The sequence below is a fragment of the Chionomys nivalis genome, chromosome 3 (genome assembly GCF_950005125.1).
Source record: "Chionomys nivalis chromosome 3, mChiNiv1.1, whole genome shotgun sequence".
NCBI lineage: Eukaryota > Metazoa > Chordata > Mammalia > Rodentia > Cricetidae > Chionomys > Chionomys nivalis.
In genome coordinates, this window is record NC_080088.1 from 114,355,484 (window position 1) to 114,372,879 (window position 17,396).

General features: G+C 51.2%; 1 protein-coding gene across 2 annotated transcripts in view; it reads left to right on the top strand.

Moving 5' to 3' along the window:
- Nucleotides 1-16,983, top strand: part of Gcn1 (GCN1 activator of EIF2AK4) — a 65,053-nt gene extending 48,070 nt beyond the window's left edge. The window contains exons 40-58 of one of the 2 annotated variants that reach the window (XM_057764201.1): nt 124-262; nt 349-545; nt 706-848; nt 2,575-2,692; nt 2,782-2,997; nt 4,944-5,108; nt 5,732-5,893; nt 6,140-6,232; nt 6,602-6,745; nt 6,851-7,120; nt 7,472-7,585; nt 7,951-8,181; nt 8,789-8,982; nt 9,078-9,192; nt 12,692-12,788; nt 13,119-13,267; nt 13,645-13,752; nt 15,704-15,922; nt 16,313-16,983. In XM_057764201.1, coding sequence (XP_057620184.1) covers nt 124-262; nt 349-545; nt 706-848; nt 2,575-2,692; nt 2,782-2,997; nt 4,944-5,108; nt 5,732-5,893; nt 6,140-6,232; nt 6,602-6,745; nt 6,851-7,120; nt 7,472-7,585; nt 7,951-8,181; nt 8,789-8,982; nt 9,078-9,192; nt 12,692-12,788; nt 13,119-13,267; nt 13,645-13,752; nt 15,704-15,922; nt 16,313-16,438 — 3,000 coding nt within the window. In that variant the 3' untranslated portion in view covers nt 16,439-16,983. Of the gene's footprint in view, nt 1-123; nt 263-348; nt 546-705; nt 849-2,574; nt 2,693-2,781; nt 2,998-4,943; nt 5,109-5,731; nt 5,894-6,139; nt 6,233-6,601; nt 6,746-6,850; nt 7,121-7,471; nt 7,586-7,950; nt 8,186-8,788; nt 8,983-9,077; nt 9,193-12,691; nt 12,789-13,118; nt 13,268-13,644; nt 13,753-15,703; nt 15,923-16,312 lie in introns of those variants that run through there. The other variant, XR_009056814.1, reaches the window with a different exon arrangement.
- Nucleotides 16,984-17,396: the final 413 nt, after the last annotated feature.

The window sequence follows — 17,396 nt, forward strand, 5'->3', positions numbered from 1 at the left end:
ATTCCCACCAGACCATGTGTGTGCCTTTCAGAGCAGGGGAAGAAGACCGGGGTCTTCCCTGCTTCTGTGTGGGCCTCCCTAAGCTGCATCTCCTCACCACCTCTGTTCTTGCTTACATGACAGGTGCGCACAGTATCTGCAAAGGCTCTTGGGGCCATGGTGAAGGGCATGGGGGAGTCGTGCTTTGAAGATTTGCTACCTTGGCTGATGGAGACGCTGACATATGAGCAGAGCTCTGTAGATCGTTCTGGCGCTGCCCAAGGTGAGACCAGAGCATGCCCAGGGACCATCAGGGATATCTTAACAGGCTTCCAGTCTAGTGAGTTGATTTTTTTTCTTGTCTTTCAGGGTTGGCTGAGGTAATGGCTGGCTTAGGAGTAGAGAAGTTGGAGAAATTGATGCCAGAAATTGTGGCTACAGCCAGCAAAGTGGACATCGCACCCCATGTCCGAGATGGCTACATTATGATGTTCAACTACCTGCCCATCACCTTTGGGGACAAGTTTACTCCTTATGTGGGACCCATCATCCCTTGTATCCTCAAAGTAGGTACCAGTGATGCTGCCAAGGAGGGAAGAAATGAGGAGGATGCTACTGCTCTCCTGAGCTAGCTTGGGGACATCCTGCTCCTCAGAAAGCCCCATTTCCTTTGGGTCTGGGTGCTCAGAAGAGGCAGTCCTGGCTGATTGCTCTCTGCATGTCTAGGCTCTTGCTGATGAGAATGAGTTTGTTCGTGACACTGCCCTACGTGCAGGCCAGCGGGTCATCTCCATGTATGCTGAGACAGCCATTGCTCTGCTGCTGCCGCAGCTGGAGCAAGGCCTCTTTGATGACCTCTGGAGAATACGGTAAGAGTGGGCTCGAAAGGGCCGTGGCTCTGGCTCTGGTTCTCAGAAACACCGTGTTCGTGTTGTTGAGAACTCTCAACTTTCTCTGCACCTTTGCTCTTAAACAATTCATCACTCTTGTTTTCCTGTAGCAGAGCTGGTTCCTCCTTCCCTTGTGTGTGTGAGTGTGAATGTGAAGGTCAGAGGTCAACCTTGGGTTTCATTCTTCAAGAACCACCCACTTTGGTTTTTGGGAGGGAATCTCTCACTGGAACCTGGGGCTTGCTGATGAGGCTAGGGTGCCAGCCTAGGGATCTGCTTGGATTCTTGCATGGGTACAAGGGATTAAACCCATGCCCTCATGCCAGTATTTTACCAATTGAGATATCTCTGGCTCTTTGTTCTGATTTTTGAGACAAGGTCTCCCTGATTGACTTAGAACTCACTGTAGCCAGACCAGCCTCAGTTTTGGAGTCATCCTGGATTGCAGGTTTCCACCACCATGCCCAACTTTGTAGCAGTCTTTATTCTGGGTCGCTTTGAAAACATTCTCTTGTTCCAGGTGGTGGCGCACACCTTTAATCCCAGCACTCAGGAGGTAGAGGCAGGTGAATGTGAATTTGAGGCCAGTCTGGTCTATAGAGCAAGGTCCGGGACAGCCAGGGATACACAGAAAATCCCTATCTCAAAAGTACAAAAAACCAAAATAACAGCAACAGAACATTCTCCCTATTAACTCTATAGTTTCTACTGAGATTTTTAATTGAGAGGATCTTTTATTTTAAAATTCTACTTCTGGAATTTATTCAAAGACTGCATTTACTAAGGTGCTCAAAGTGCTATACAGAGGGTTGCTGACCAGAAATTGTGGCTGCAGCCAGCAAAGTGGACATCACATCCATGTCCACGATGACTATAGTATGTTTCTGCCTTTGGCTTTAGCAGTACTGGGCATGGAGCCCAGGGTCTCACATTTCATCAAGTGCTCCACTGCTGAGCTGTATCGCCCAACCGAAGCTTTGTTTATTGTCCAAGAAATTGGAGTTGATTTAAGAATAGAGACTATGCATACAGAAGACTTTGGTTGGGTTTGATTTGTTTTGTTGAGATAGTATGTAGCTTAGGGCAGTCTTGAACTCACTGTGGACCCCAAGCTAGCCACAGACCCAATCCTCCTTCTTCCACTCCAGAAGTCGTAGGGCTGTAGATATGTGTCATCATGCCTGTGTCTCACATGTTCTTTATTTGCATGAGTATTTTACCTGTGTGTATGTCTCTGCCACGTGTGTGTGCCTGGTGTCAAAGAGATCAGAAGAGGGTATTGGACCCCCGAAACGAGAGAGTTACAGATGGTTGTAAACCACCGTGTGGGTACTGGGAACTGAACCTGGGTCCTCTGTAAGAGTCAGTGCTCTTTTAATTGCTGAGCCATCTCTCAAGCCTCTCTCTATACATACTTTAAAGATAAGTTTATTCTTTTTACCTTGTGGTACAGGGGATTGAACCCAAGATATCCTACATGTTGGGCAAGGGCTGTGCATGACTGAAGTACCTTGCTTACTAGTAGAAAACTTGGGAAATGCATGAGGTAGTGTGAGCAGATGAAGCTTATCTTCCAGTCCCATTCTAAGATAGCCACCGTGGATGTTTTGGGTACCTTTCCTGGCAGTCTTAAGTCTGTGTAGTACTGGGTCAGACCCTAACACTGTCCCTTGAATCTATTGTATGAGTCTGCTCTTGACTTCAGGTTCAGCTCTGTTCAACTCCTTGGGGACCTCCTGTTTCACATCTCCGGGGTCACTGGAAAAATGACCACAGAGACAGCCTCAGAGGATGATAACTTTGGAACTGCTCAGTCTAACAAGGTGAGGGCCTGGCATTGGGTTCCTTCCTGTGCTTATGGGGGCAATGGCCTGATGCCGTGCTCTGGAGGCCTCACCACCCTGTGTTACAGGCAATCATCACTGCCCTGGGGGTTGATCGGCGGAACCGGGTCCTGGCAGGGCTCTACATGGGCCGCTCAGACACCCAGCTGGTGGTGAGGCAGGCGTCACTGCATGTGTGGAAGATTGTCGTTTCCAACACCCCCCGCACGCTGCGCGAGATCCTGCCCACTCTCTTTGGCCTCCTGCTGGGTTTTCTGGCTAGTACGTGTGCAGATAAGAGAACGGTGAGTTGCTGGACCCAGAGCCTAGGGAACTGGATTTACAGAGTTTGATGGAGGATACATGTGTCCCCTACGTAACGGGAACATTTATATATTTAGTCATTCAGCAAATATTTACTGTGTACCATGCTGTGGCCTTGTGTCTGTGGACACAAAAGAAAAGACACCTCCCTCCTTATCCTTGTTAATGAGATGTGTATTAATCAGATACTCACATGCACGTGTCACGTGTGCTTGTGATAAATGCAGCTCACACTTATGCCCACAGTAAGGACACACGGCCCAGTGAGGGCTCAGCAAATACTTCTTAGAAAAGTGATAATTGAAGATGAACAGTTAATAAGCACTGACTAAGGCCGGAGAGATGGCTCAGCAGTTAAGAACTGGCTGGTCTTAATCCCAGCACTTGGGAGGCAGAGGCAGGCGGATCTCTGTGAGTTCGAGACCAGCCTGGTCTACAAGAGCTAGTTCCAGGACAGGCTCCAAAATCACAGAGAAACCCTGTCTTGAAAAACCAAAAAAAAAAAAAAAAAAAACTGGTGGTCTTCCAGAGGACCTGGGTTCAATTCCCAGCACCCACATGGCAGCTCATAATTGTCTGAAACTCAAGTTCCAATGGACCCCATTCCCTCAAACGCCAATGAATATAATTTAAAAAAAGCAAAGTACTGACTAGACAGAGAGTTGGGAAAGACAACTCCAAAAACTGCCCAATGGGTCTGCTTTAGCTGCAGAGGCCCCACGATAAGACGTGGCCTATGGAAGGCTGTTGTGGCCGGAGTGGCATGCCAGGGAGGAGCAAGCACCGCATGAAAGGAAGCTGGTGCTGGGCAGAGAGAGACAGGGATCAGTGACTGGGAGGAAGTACCCAGTCTGGACTGATCATTTCCTTCAGCCTGTGCTCTGTATATTTAGTTTTAAAGAAGAGTTTGTAGCTGGGCGGTGCTGATGCACCCCTTTAACCCCAACAATCGGGAAGCAGAGGCAGGAGGGTCTCTGTGAGCTCAAGGCCAGCCTGGTCTACAGAGTGAGTTCCAGGACAGCCAGGGCTGCTGCCCAGAGAAACCCTGTCTCGAAAAATCAAAAAATAAATGAAAGAAAGGTTTGTGTGAGTTCAAAGATGAAGTTAATATTTTTCCCCAAATAATCTGTTACAAATTTAGTTCCTTTTGAGCAAAAGCCCTGGGCTGTGTTGAGTGAGCTGAGATGGTTGGATTTCCTTGTGTTCTTGGTGGGCAAAGTTCATGTGTAAGGCTCACATGCCTGTGCTGTGGTTGTATGCAAGGCTGACCTAGTTTATATGTTTACTACTATTTGTGATTTATTTTGGGGACAAGGATGATGTAGGATAGCCCCAAAACTCATCCTCTTCCTCCTTCAGCATCCCTAGTGCTAGGATTACAGACTTGGCCACCATGACTGGTCTCCACGCTTCCCTGAAGATAGGATTGTGGTTTATTTTATTTTTTTTATTTTTAAAGTATGGGTGAGTGTTATGTCTGTGTGTGGGTATGTGCACATGGGTGTAGGTGCCCACAGAAACCAGGTGAGGGTGTTGGATCCCCTGGAGCTGGAGTTGCAGGCAATGGTGAGCCACCTGATATTGGGTGCAGGGCACCAAACTTGGCTGTTCTGGGAGAGCAATGAGTACTCTCAACCACTGAGCCATCCATCCAGCCCATTTTGTTTTATTCTCTTTTGTTTTGGTTTGGACAGAATCACTAGCTCAGGCTGACCTTGAACTCACAGTCCTTCTCTGCCTCCCCCACACTGGCGTTACAGGCGTGGGCCATGATGCCAGCAGTGGCTTTCCTTTGCTGTGTATGCAGCATCTCCAGGGAAGGTGCCTCAGATGAAGCCTGCGAGCTCGGGGCCATTGTTCCGGATCTGTTCTCTGGGTGCCCTGAGATTTGCAGACATTTGATGTGCGGCCACTTCTCTGCTGACAGATTGCAGCAAGGACACTGGGAGATCTGGTCCGGAAGCTAGGGGAGAAGATCCTCCCTGAGATCATCCCCATCCTTGAGGAAGGCCTAAGGTCTCAGAAGAGCGACGAGAGGCAGGGTGTGTGTATCGGTCTGAGTGAGATCATGAAGTCTACCAGCCGGGACGCTGTGAGTATCTTTACAGGGCCTGCAGCCCGTGCAGCGAGAGTGACTGATGACGTGCTCTGGGGAGGGCACTGGCCTCACTGGAGGGGCTGTTACCGGCAGCATATTGCCCACCATGTGTAGATTGTGCCTCCAATGGATGACTCTCCCACTCTTGAGATTGCTACAGATGTGCCCCTTTGTCACTTCACCAACACCTCAGTGTGAGAAGGTGGCAGGGGCAGGAGGGCTGTGTTTCCTGGGCATAGAGCCCCCCAGCTGGTCTGTTTAGAGACTAAACATTTTTAGCAGAGTTCAGACTGAGGACTTGGCTTTCCAAGAGGTGAGCAAACCTGTCTGGGAGCTGGAGAGCAGAGCCCAGGGCCCTTGCCAGGGTCCATCAAGTCCTGTAGAAGATGGGAAGTCCCTGTTACTAGTGATGATGGTGAGCTTCATAGTTGCTAAGTCTAGGTGAGGGATTCCTTGGGACATATCAGGTGTTCTCTCTGTCTGTCCTCACTTTGGTTTCTTATTATCAGAGCTAATAGACCCGTCCAGCAGAGGGCATCTGTTTGCCTGAGTTTGGGCCCCTAGTCAGCTCCCCTTGTTGGTTCTGCATGGGTCCAGTTGTGCTTGCATTGTTCTAGGTGCTGTATTTCTCTGAGTCCCTCGTGCCCACGGCGAGGAAGGCCTTATGTGATCCCCTAGAGGAGGTCCGAGAGGCAGCAGCCAAGACCTTTGAGCAGCTGCACTCCACCATTGGCCACCAGGCTTTGGAGGACATTCTCCCGTTTCTCCTGAAGCAGCTGGTGAGTGGATCCCACACTTAGCAGTGTGGCCTTTACTGTCTGTGTAACAGTGAAGCACGGGGGGACTGCCAACGCAGCGGGAATCTGGGCTCTGCAAGGGAGTGGGTGCTACAAAATCTGATGTGACTTTGTGCCTGTCCTTGGACAGTAAGGAAATGTGGAGGCAAGGAGGTAAGTGGAGGAGGCAGTTGACAGCAGGGGTGCAGTGGGAGCCAGCTCCCCAGTCATCCCCATGTTTCTCTGCAGGATGACGAGGAGGTGTCAGAATTTGCCCTGGACGGTCTGAAGCAGGTTATGGCTGTTAAGAGCCGTGTGGTGCTGCCCTACCTGGTGCCCAAGGTATATCCCCACACATGTACACACCCCTATTCCATGGCCTCCTGTGCACGCACAGATGTTGAGTCTGGAGAAGTAGATGCAATGAGCTCAGATGCTCCCTTGTCTCTCAAGATGTATTGGAGCAGGCCTTGAGTCAGAGCAGGGGAGTGGGCACCCTTGGTTCAGAGCAGGGGAGTGGGCACCCTTGGTTCAGAGCAGGGGAGTGGGTTCCCTTGGGTCAGAGCAGAGGAGTGAGCTCCCTTGGATCAGAGCAGGGGAGTGGGCTCCCTTGGGTCAGAGCAGGGGAGTGGGCTGTCCTAGAACCCAGGCTGGGTCTGGCACTAAGCAGATCCAGTCTTCATTAGGTTGATATTGTCATCATTCCCCCAGCTGACAACGCCACCTGTCAATACCCGGGTGCTGGCTTTCCTTTCGTCCGTGGCAGGCGATGCTCTGACGCGTCATCTTGGTGTGATCCTCCCAGCAGTCATGTTGGCCTTGAAGGAGAAGCTCGGGACTCCAGACGAGCAGCTGGTAGGGTGGCAGATGTGCTCCTCTGGCTTTTCAGTAGCCATTGATTGCAGCCTCGTTGCCTGCCCGAGACTCCATGCTCAGCACACATGTCCTTGTGGTTTTCAGGAGATGGCCAATTGTCAGGCTGTGATCCTCTCAGTAGAGGATGACACTGGACACCGCATCATTATTGAGGACCTGTTGGAAGCCACTCGCAGCCCCGAGGTGGGCATGCGGCAGGCCGCTGCTATCATCCTCAGCATCTACTGCTCCCGCTCTAAGGCGGACTACACCAGCCACCTTCGGAACCTGGTCTCGGGCTTGATCCGCCTCTTCAATGACTCCAGTCCTGTGGTTCTGGAGGAGAGCTGGGATGCCCTCAATGCCATCACCAAGGTGAGGGAGGGGACTGCTGATCCCAGAACTATCTTATGGTTGCAAAATGTTGTAGGCTCCCCAGCTCCTGTTTTGTGTTTGCTTTTATTTGGAGTCTTGTTGCCCAGTCTGGTCTCTTAGATTCAAGCAGTGTTCCCACCTCACTTAGGAAGTAAGTGCTGGGACTACAGGTTTGTATCACTCCGTAGGCTTCAAACTCTAATCATGAACAGAGGTTCAGGCATGAAGTTGTCATCACTGTTACTCAGCCGCAGCGTTGGCACGTTTGTGGCCAGTCTTATCTCCCTCCTTGGCCCATGCCTTGAGAAGGGAGGGCTGTGCCTCACTGATGCTTCCCTCCAATCCTTGCAGAAGCTGGACGCAGGCAACCAGCTGGCCCTGATAGAAGAGCTGCATAAGGAAATCCGGTTTATAGGCAACGAGAGCAAAGGCGAGCATGTCCCAGGCTTCTGCCTGCCCAAGAAGGTGAGCTGAAGCCTGGCGGCACAGGGAGCTGGCGCAGTAGTGGTCCGTGTGCTGTGCTCCATGTGATGGGCATCTTTGCAGACAACGGACTGTTGTGTCTTCTGTGGCGGCCTCCCATGACTGGGTTCACAGTGCTCTTGGTTACATTATGAAGCCATCTCTGCCAGAGCCAGTAGGTCAGACGTAGCAGCCGTTTGTTTCCTGTTAGCAGCCTGTCGGGTCGTTTGTCTTCTAGTCAGCTCACCCTCTTGGCAGTGACCCTGATCCAACCCCTTTATTAACTGTCGGGAGTGCCTTGTGTTAGGTGGGAAACCTGTGGGCCTGGGGCATTTGGACTGGTCTCTCAGTTCTGGTTCTCTTGCCAGGGAGTGACTTCCATCCTTCCAGTGTTGCGGGAAGGAGTCCTCACTGGCAGTCCTGAGCAGAAGGAAGAAGCAGCCAAGGCCTTGGGTTTGGTGATCCGCCTGACATCAGCTGATGCCCTGAGGCCATCTGTGGTCAGTATCACTGGCCCCCTGATTCGCATCCTTGGGGATCGGTTCAGCTGGAATGTAAAGGCGGCTCTGTTGGAGACACTCAGCCTCTTGCTGGCCAAGGCAAGTGAGTTAGGAGCTTGTTCCATTTGGGTCCTGGAGAACAGATCTGTCTGTGGGAGACCAAAGTGAGATGTCCTTTCAGAGCAGAGGGGGTTGGACCATAGACACTGCACTGGGTGTCCTACGGGAACAGGGGATTGGACCATAGACACTGCACTGGGTGTCCTATGGGAGCAGGGGATTGGACCATAGACACTGCACTGGGTGTCCTATGGGAGCAGAGGGGGTTGGACCATAGATGCTGCACTGGGGCACTGCAAAGTCCTGTTGTAGCTCTGTGGCCAGGGGACCTTAGCCTCATGTGACCTTTGAGCTGTTTTCTCACCTGCTTGACCAGCCCTTGCTTGTCCTTGGGACTGGGACGCCACTAAGCTAAAGCCTCCCATAGCCAGGCCTGTGAAAGGGTGCCGGCCTCTGCTGCCACTACCTCCTTTACTCCCCTTGTGAATGCTGAAACGGATGCCTCCAAGCAAGCTTTCTGGTGTTGTTGAATCATACCTGTTTTGAGCTGTGTGAGAGCTTGGCTAGCTCCTGGTGGTCCTGGTTGTCATGTTCATGTCATCAGTATGCCACAATTGTGACTCTTGGGTATGGGTTTCTCCCGCAGGTTGGAATTGCCCTGAAGCCCTTCCTGCCTCAGCTTCAGACCACCTTTACCAAAGCCCTGCAGGACTCCAACCGGGGCGTGCGCCTGAAGGCTGCGGATGCACTGGGGAAACTCATTTCTATCCACATTAAGGTGGACCCCCTTTTCACAGAGCTGCTCAATGGAATTCGTGTGATGGAGGACCCAGGTGTGAGGTAGAGTGCCGCTCGGGAGCAGTGCTCACAGGTGTTGAGAGGTGGGAGGCAGTGGTATGGCAGCCTGGGGTTAAGGCAGTGTGTTTCTTCTCTAGAGATACCATGTTGCAGGCCCTGAGGTTTGTGATTCAGGGTGCAGGTGCCAAAGTGGATGCTGCCATCCGGAAAAACATTGTCTCACTCCTGCTAAGCATGCTGGGACATGATGAGGTATGACTTGGGGTCAGAGGCTACACTGGGAGTTCTGTTGCTTCTAAGTTCTTTTCTCCACATTGTATGGCATTACTCTGCCCTTACTGCAGGACTTGCCACTTTCAGTCAGATTGGGAGGGATCAGGGAATCTTGGGCAGCCGCCTTCTCAGCCCTTTGAGTTTCCCAGGTTACCTCAGCTGTCCCCAGTCTCCTCTGCAGCCGTGGCGGGAGTGACTGCCGAGACTGCCCCAGGCATGGGATCCAACCCCTCAGCCCCAATGCCTGAGCAGTGAGAGTGGGTGGCGGTTGGAGGCTGTGCTGGGGTCCCCCAGGTCTCCTGAGATTTTGTCTTAGCAAGAAAGAAGTTGGAAATACTCCTGAAAGAAAACTAAAACATCACGAAAGCCATAGCTTATTCTTTTCTCGGTTGTCAGCTACCTTATGAACGTGGACACATTTCCTAGTGTATTTTTACCTGGTGGAGACAAGACAGTAGGCTGACTCCCTGCTTGGTACTGATGCTTCTGGAGTTCATAGTTTTGTTGTCTTGACTGTGCTGGGCATCAAACCAAGGTCTGGTGCATGCTAAGCAAGTGTCCTCACTTAGCCTAGTGCAGCCCACTCTGTCTATCTTGTGGGTGAAGCAGCTTAATCACCGGACCTTTCACCAGTTACTTCAGCTTCAGTTGCTTTCCCTCTGTGTTCCCCTCTAAAACATACTGCTCCGGGAGACAGACAGACGTTCTTCAGGAGCACCCTGCTGCTATCTGGAAAAACATCATCTCATGTGCCTCATGTGTAACAAGAGGGCTTCTTGTTAGGGTTTCTCTCCTGCCCGGTTCCCACAGTTGTTAGGTCCCGAAGCAGTCTCCATAAGTTCTAAACTGGTTGGCCATTAGCTCAGGCTTCTTGTTAACTCTTATAACTTATATTAGCCCATTATTCTTATCTATGTTAGCCACATGGCTCGGTACCTTTTTCAGCAGGGCAGGTCACATCCTGCTTCTTCGCTGTCTGGATAGGACTGAGGCGGAGTGGGCTTCCTCCTTTCCAGAATTCTCTTGTTCTCTTTGACCTGCCTCTACTTCCTGCCTGACTACTGGCCAATCAGTGTTTATTTAAAACATAATTGACACAATACAGAGTTGTCCCGCACCATCCATGTAAAGGATCGTGTTACAGAGGGTAAGATTTATCCGTGGCCAAGCTCTGGGGTTCCTGGTTGTATTCTGTTCCATTGGTTTCTTTCCCTATGGCAGACCTGTGAGGTGCAGTCCATGGGAAGACCTTTCTGTTTTCCCTCCCACAGACAGCCCTGTAGGACTGACCGAGAGAGACAGAGACATTTTCAGGATTGTGTCTTCCTTAATTTTTTTGAGGCAGAGTTGCTCACTGAGTCTAGAGCTCCCCTTTTGGGCTTAACTGACTGACAAGTGAATCCTTTGAGTTAGCCTGTCTCTACCTAACTACCTAACCGCGCTGTGTGTGGGTGTTAGGGTCTGAACTCGTGGCTTCATGGTGAGCATTTCACTCACTGCGCCATCTTTGGGTTTTTTGGTTTTTTTAAACAAATTTTTTTAAATTTCTTATTTTTTGTGTATTGGTGTTTTGCTTACATGTATGTCTATGTGAAGATGTCAGACCTTGGAGTTACAGACAGTTGTGAGCTGCCATGTGGGTGCTGGGAATTGAACCCAGGTCCTTTGGAAGAGCGGTTAGTGCTCTTAACCGCTGAGCCATCTCTCCAGTCCATTTTTGATATAAAGTTTTGCAAGTAGCCCAGGCTGGTCTCCAGCTTTTGATCTTGCTGCCTCCGTTTCCTTGATGCTGGTGCTGCAGGTGTGAGCTGGCAAAGCCTGGAATACGTGGCTTCATACTCTATGCGCACACACCCATGGAAGGTGCTGTACTGCTGAGCGTGTGCTGAGGACACGGAGGAGTGCCTAGTCATTTTGGTCACAGTCTGCTAGAGAGTTTACAGGGCTGTGCACAGTGCAAGCAAAGGTTACTATTTAGACGAATTTGCATTTTCCACAGTGGAAGTTAAAATAGCTCTCGTGGAGAAAGGGCGCCCGAGCCAGTTCTGTGTTTGGTGCTCAGAGGCCCACACTGTTGACAGCCTATTCTCTGGCAGTCAAGGGTCAGCCTGGCTTGAGTTTTCCTGTCAGTCATTGAGTCTGAACTTGGTTGGTTGGTTTGTATCTTAGTCAGGGTCACTACTGCTGTGACAAACACCAAGACAAAAGCAGTTTGGGGGCCGGGCGGTGGTGGCGCACGCCTTTAATCCCAGCACTCGGGAGGCAGAGGCAGGCGGATCTCTGTGAGTTCGAGACCAGCCTGGTCTACAGAGCTAGTTCCAGGACAGGCTCCAAAACCACAGAGAAACCCTGTCTCGGAAAAAAAAAAAAAAAAAAAAAAAGCAGTTTGGGGAGGAAAGGGTTCATTGGGCTTACTCTCCCGTATCATGGTCCATCGCTGAAGGAAGTCAGGGCAGGAGCCTGGAGGCCAGAGCTGATACAGCAGCCATGGAGGGTGCTGCTTCCTGGTTTGTTCACATGGCTTGTTCACATGGCTTGCTCAGCCTGCTTTCTTGTAGAACCCAGGACCAGCAGCTCAAGGGTGGCACCGCCCACAATGGGCTGGGCTCTTCTACATCCATTACTAATTAAGAAAATTCTCTGCAGACTTGCCTACTAGCCAGTCTGATGGAGGTGTTTTCTCAGTTGAGGTTCTGCCTTCCCTGATGACCCTAGCTGTGTCAAGTGGACATAAAACTAGCCAGCACAGTTGGTTTGGAGGGACACAGTCAAACTTAGACTTACTAGCAAGATAGCATTAACTTTGAATCTCCTCTTTTGGTTTTTTTGGAGTAAGCTGGCTATGGAGCAGGCAAGGAGCCTTTTGTATATCTGGCTTTGATTTTGACAGGAAACACTGACCCTAGGGCACTACGAAAGTGGCGTAGTGGAAGAGCACCCCCTCCCGTGAGTAAGCCACAGTACTGTATCAGTGCTACGCCCTCCCACTGTAAAAAGTGTGTGTGCGGCATGCTGACACACATCTCCGTCTTCATTGTTTTGACCAGTGGCTGAAGCTTGACTGTCTAGAGCAAACCCCCCTTGTGAGGCGCTGACACAGCAGCAAGTCCCCTGGGCATGGGGCTTGTAGAAGCAGAGTCCAGAGCCATTGCAGTAGCTGTCTGTGCTGGGGTCTTGCCCAGCTGTGCCCTTGTGTCCCGTGCACTGTGGCAGCTGAGATGCTAACTGTGAAAGGTTCAGGCCCTGTGGTGATGGCTGACATCTGCACACACGCTGGGGTTCTCTGTAATTGAGTGCAATGCACTTCATAGCCATTGTAGTGAACTGGGGTCCCAATCCGGTACTGAGAATGTGGATGCCTAGAGTGAGGATGGTTTCAGATTCCGGAGCCAAACTGTCCTTCTCCTGCCCTCATTCTTGGGGACCTGATTGATGGTACTGGCCACACTCTCCGTCACTCCCTTCTCTTCTCTGTCAGGACAATACTCGGATCTCCTCAGCTGGGTGCCTTGGGGAGCTGTGTGCCTTTTTGACCGAAGAGGAGCTCAGCACTGTCCTTCAGCAGTGCTTGCTGGGTAGGTCACTGCACAGGCCCCGGGGGGGAAGCCTTGGACACCTGTCTCCCCCGACTTGAAGAATCTTGAAATCCCTGAATTACACTTGTCCTTGGGCATCCAGTTGCTAGAGCAGACTGGGGTCTCTGGTGCTTCTGTAGACCTACCTATTGCTGTTCATAAAACATAGCCACAAGCCAGGAGCAGCCTGAGAACTGCCATGAAAGCAGGGGTTTCTGGTTCCTCGACTCTGCACCCTGGTCTCAGTGGGGGGGGGGGTGAACCCCTGGATCGTAGGATGGGAGTGTATTGGAAAGTGCAAGTTGATGCCGGTTGTGTCCTTCTGCCCAGCTGACATATCTGGTATTGACTGGATGGTTCGGCATGGCCGGAGCCTAGCGCTCTCTGTGGCTGTGAATGTGGCTCCCAGCAGACTCTGTGCAGGCAAACACAGCAATGAGATTCAGGACATGATCCTCAGCAATGCCGTGGCAGACAGGGTAAGACCCAGTCCTGTCCTCCCCTGACCCTCCTCCATCACTGTGTCTAGCTGGGTGTTGAGATCCTGGGTTCTACTGTGTCTGGTTAACTTAAATGCCGAGTTTAATCATCTAAAGCAGAGATGTTGGGGTAGAAGAGGATGATAGCCCCTCTTGGTCAGATCTCTGATCCTTGTTCCTGGCAACCATTGACTTTGTTCTGCCCTGCCATCTGGCAAATGTTTAAATGAGAGCAGTGGTGCTGTTGGTGAGGGGTAATCCAGGATAAGATGGCTGTGAGGGCCTGTAGTTCCTGGGGGCAGGACACTTCGCTGGTCCTTTTGCTTCCAGGCATGAGTGGGTGTCTCCTCTTGGGTGACTCTTGCTGTTCTCCACAGATCCCCATTGCCGTGAGTGGCATCCGAGGCATGGGCTTCCTCATGAAGTATCACATCGAGACAGGAGAGGGGCAATTGCCTCCCAGACTCTCCAGCCTCCTCATTAAGGTGAGTGGGGACAGTTCATGAGGAGCTCTGTTGTCCGAGGTTCTGTCCCACCTGGTCCTGAAAACAGAGGTCTATATTAATTATAAACTGATTGGCCTATTAGCTCAGGCTTCTTATTAAGACAGGGTTTCTCTGTGGCTTTGGAACCTGTTCTGGAACTGCCTCTTACTAACTCTTATAACTTATATTAGCCCATAATTCTTGTCTGTGTTAGCCATTTTCAGTACCTTTTTCGGCGAGGCAGTCACATCTTGCTTGCTCTGTGTCTGGCTTCCACCATGTCTGGGTCATGGCTGCAGACTGACTTTTTCTCTTCCCAGAATTCTCCTGTCCTCATTGCCCCGCCTATACTTCCTGCCTGACTACTGGCCAGTCAGCATGTTAATTCTCCTGTCCTCATTGCCCCGCCTATACTTCCTGCTTGACTACTGGCCAGTCAGCGTGTTATTGAAACACAGTTGATAGGGACAGACCATCTTCCCACAGCGGAGCTCCTGTGGGGCCTGGGAAGAGACGGCAGAGCGCTTCTGTGCAGCTTTTCTCAGGCTGAACGCTCAGTGTTTGTCACATTCTTAGACCCATGACTCCAAATCAAGGTAGCAACAACCCCTTTTTCACACATGCCTTTAATCCTGCCCTTGGGAGACAGAGGCAGATGGATCTCTGTGAATTTGAGGCCAGCTTGGTCTACAGAGCTAGTGTTAGGACATCCAGGGCTACACAGAAACCCTGTCTCAACAAAACAAAATTTTTAAAACCTTTCTTCTTTTGATAGCAGCAGGTGGGAGGGGTGTGTGTGGTCTGGAGGCCAGGGAACATTCTCTCCTCCCACATAGATCTGGAGGGTCCGGCCATGTCCTCAGCCTTGACAGTAGTTTCCTTTACCAGCTGAGCATCTCACTGGCCACCAAGACAGGATCTTACTATGCAACCTTAGCTGACCCAGTCTACAGATTCAAGGAGGCCTGCCTCTGCCTCCCATGTGCTGAGATTAAAGGCACGTGCCCCAGTGCCTGGGGATTGAATTGAGTTCTAATAATCTCTTGCCTGTCTTCCCTTAGCTGGCATGACACTTTTGTTGTGTAGGTCAGATAGCAAGGGAGCCTGACGTATTGGCACATGCCTGTAATCCCAGCACTTGGGAGTCAGAGGCAAGAGGATTGTAACTTCTGCTGTCCTGGGGAACAAGAGAGTAGGTGAATGCACCAGGTGACCTGACGTCACAGCAGGGCTCTCCCTGCTTGACAGCTCCCTTCTCAAACATTAATGTGCACAGAGGTCAGAGCCAAATCAACATTTTAGTAGGATGGGGCCATGCTGGAAACCCTATGACCAGCCCCTAGGCAATTCAGTGCTGCTGTGCTTAGACCTCCCTGAATAATGAGGTTCCAGAAAGGAGCCACCCTCCGTTGAGTTTAGAAAGGGGCTGGTTAGCTGGAATGCCTGTGACCAGATCAGCCTGCATTCGCTTGTTCACTTAGTGTTCATTTACTGAAGGTCTGCTGGGTTTGACCCTGAAGGTGTGGGCATGAACAAGGCAGACGAGCTCCCTGCAGCCTATCAGAGAAAGGCCTGGATTAGATAGAATTGAAGGGTGAGGGGAACCATTTGAATGAGGATCCCAGGGCGAGCACATCCCGGACAGTGTGACCAACAACCAAAGACCTAGGCAGAAAAGAACATGGCCTGCGTGAGGAAGTGAAAACCTCATGTGGGCCAGGAATTGTGAGCCAAGGGGCTAAGCAACACTACATGAGACAGGGAAAGAAGACACCCTGTCACCTGCCAAGGGAAGGAACCCTGTCACCTGCCAAGGGAAGGAACCCTGTCATACTGTCACTTTTGAAGCAGGAATAGTTAGTCTGGTGTTCATGCTGGAGGGAGTGTCCACCCTGGTGATCTGGGCTTTTCTGAGAAGCAGTCTAGATATATCCCTGTGTTCTTCTCCCAGTGTCTGCAGAACCCATCTAGTGACATCAGGCTGGTTGCTGAGAAGATGATCTGGTGGGCAAATAAGGACCCCCGGCCTCCCCTGGAGCCGCAGACCATCAAGCCCATCCTGAAGGCTCTTCTTGACAACACCAAGGACAAGAACACTGTAGTGAGGGCCTACAGCGACCAGGCCATTGTGAACCTGCTCAAGATGAGGCAGGGCGAGGAGCTGTTTCAGGTGGGGGCCGTCCTGGAGTGCCAGCAGCACAGACGGCGGCATTTGTCCTGCTGTCCTTGTGTTCTCTCTGCCACAGTGCGTGTTAGTTGTCAGGGGCAGGTGGAGATTCGGGTACCTGGGACATACTCTTTGGTGGAACCAAAGGCATGCCAGAAGCCTGGGCAGGGCTGCCTCATCTGAGCCCCAAGCCGGGCCCTTCGCCCTCCCTCAGCTGCACTGTCTAACAGAAAACTGCGGCCTGCGTCCCCCAGCTTAGGAAAGGCGCAGGGAGATGCTTTCTGAGTTGTCTCTGGTCCAGCCAAAGGTCCTTATGTTGCTGCATTCTACCCCAGGTACTCTCAGTCTCAGCTTGGCGTCCACCCTGATTGTCTCCTCCTCATCTTTCCACAGTCACTCTCCAAGATCCTGGACGTGGCCAGCTTGGAGGCACTGAATGAATGCAACCGAAGGTCGCTGAAGAAGCTGGCCAGTCAGGCGGACTCCGTGGAACAGGTGGATGATACCATCCTGACGTGACAGGCCAGGTCCTCTGCAGAAGCTCCGCCCCACATCTTTGTTCACTGTTTTCATTTTTGAAAATGCGTTTATTCCAAGGGGAAGCTCAGGAGATGGAGTTCCCAGAAAGTATTTTAGTATTCAACTGACCAGAGCCAAAGCCTTAAATCAACTCACACACAACTGAAAATGGTCTCCTCCATCTCCTGCCCTTATCTTTGGAGAAGAGAAAGAAAAGCGCACTCATAAACCTTAGAGTGGCAGCTAGGGGGTGTTGTTCAGCACTACGAGGCCCAGATTCTCCTGGCCAAGAGCTCCCAGGGTCTGAGTGGGCACAGAGCTGCAGAGCTCTGCGGATGCTGCGTCTGGGTTTTTTCTGACTTGTCGAGACAGTGATGCTCATGGTCATCCACCTCTGCGGTTCCAGGTCTTGGGGGTGTAGGCCATTCAGGAAGAGTGTTTAATAAAGGCTTTGATTTCATCTTGAAAGAGGTGGGGCTTTTGTTGTCTGTCTCTGACTGTGTAATCCAGGCTGTCCTTGAATTCAGAGCTCTACTAGCCTCTGCCTCCCAGTTGGGATTAAAGGTGACGCTACCACCCTAGGCAAGAAGCAGATTTTTTTATAATCCATCCATCCATCCTTTAAACATGAAGCTCTCTGCATCAGGAATAGGGACATTTTATGCTCTTGTTGAAAGTATGAATGAGTCTTGGTCTGTTTTTCAGTCTGCCCTGCTGTCAGCTTCATCCACAGGCTTCTCTGCCCAGGCTCAGTGCACAGCCAGGCCTGAGGTCTCCCTTAGTGTGGTCAGGCAGTAGGGACAGTGGTCTACTCTGTGGAGCAATGTTCCTATGGCCCAGGGACATGCAAGAGGGAACCTGAGCTGCAGCTCAATATCTGCCTCGTTTATGAATGACTTCCTCCTAATTCCTAGAAGGCTTGTGACACGCCCCCTAGTGAAGCAAGCTTCCCTGGTCC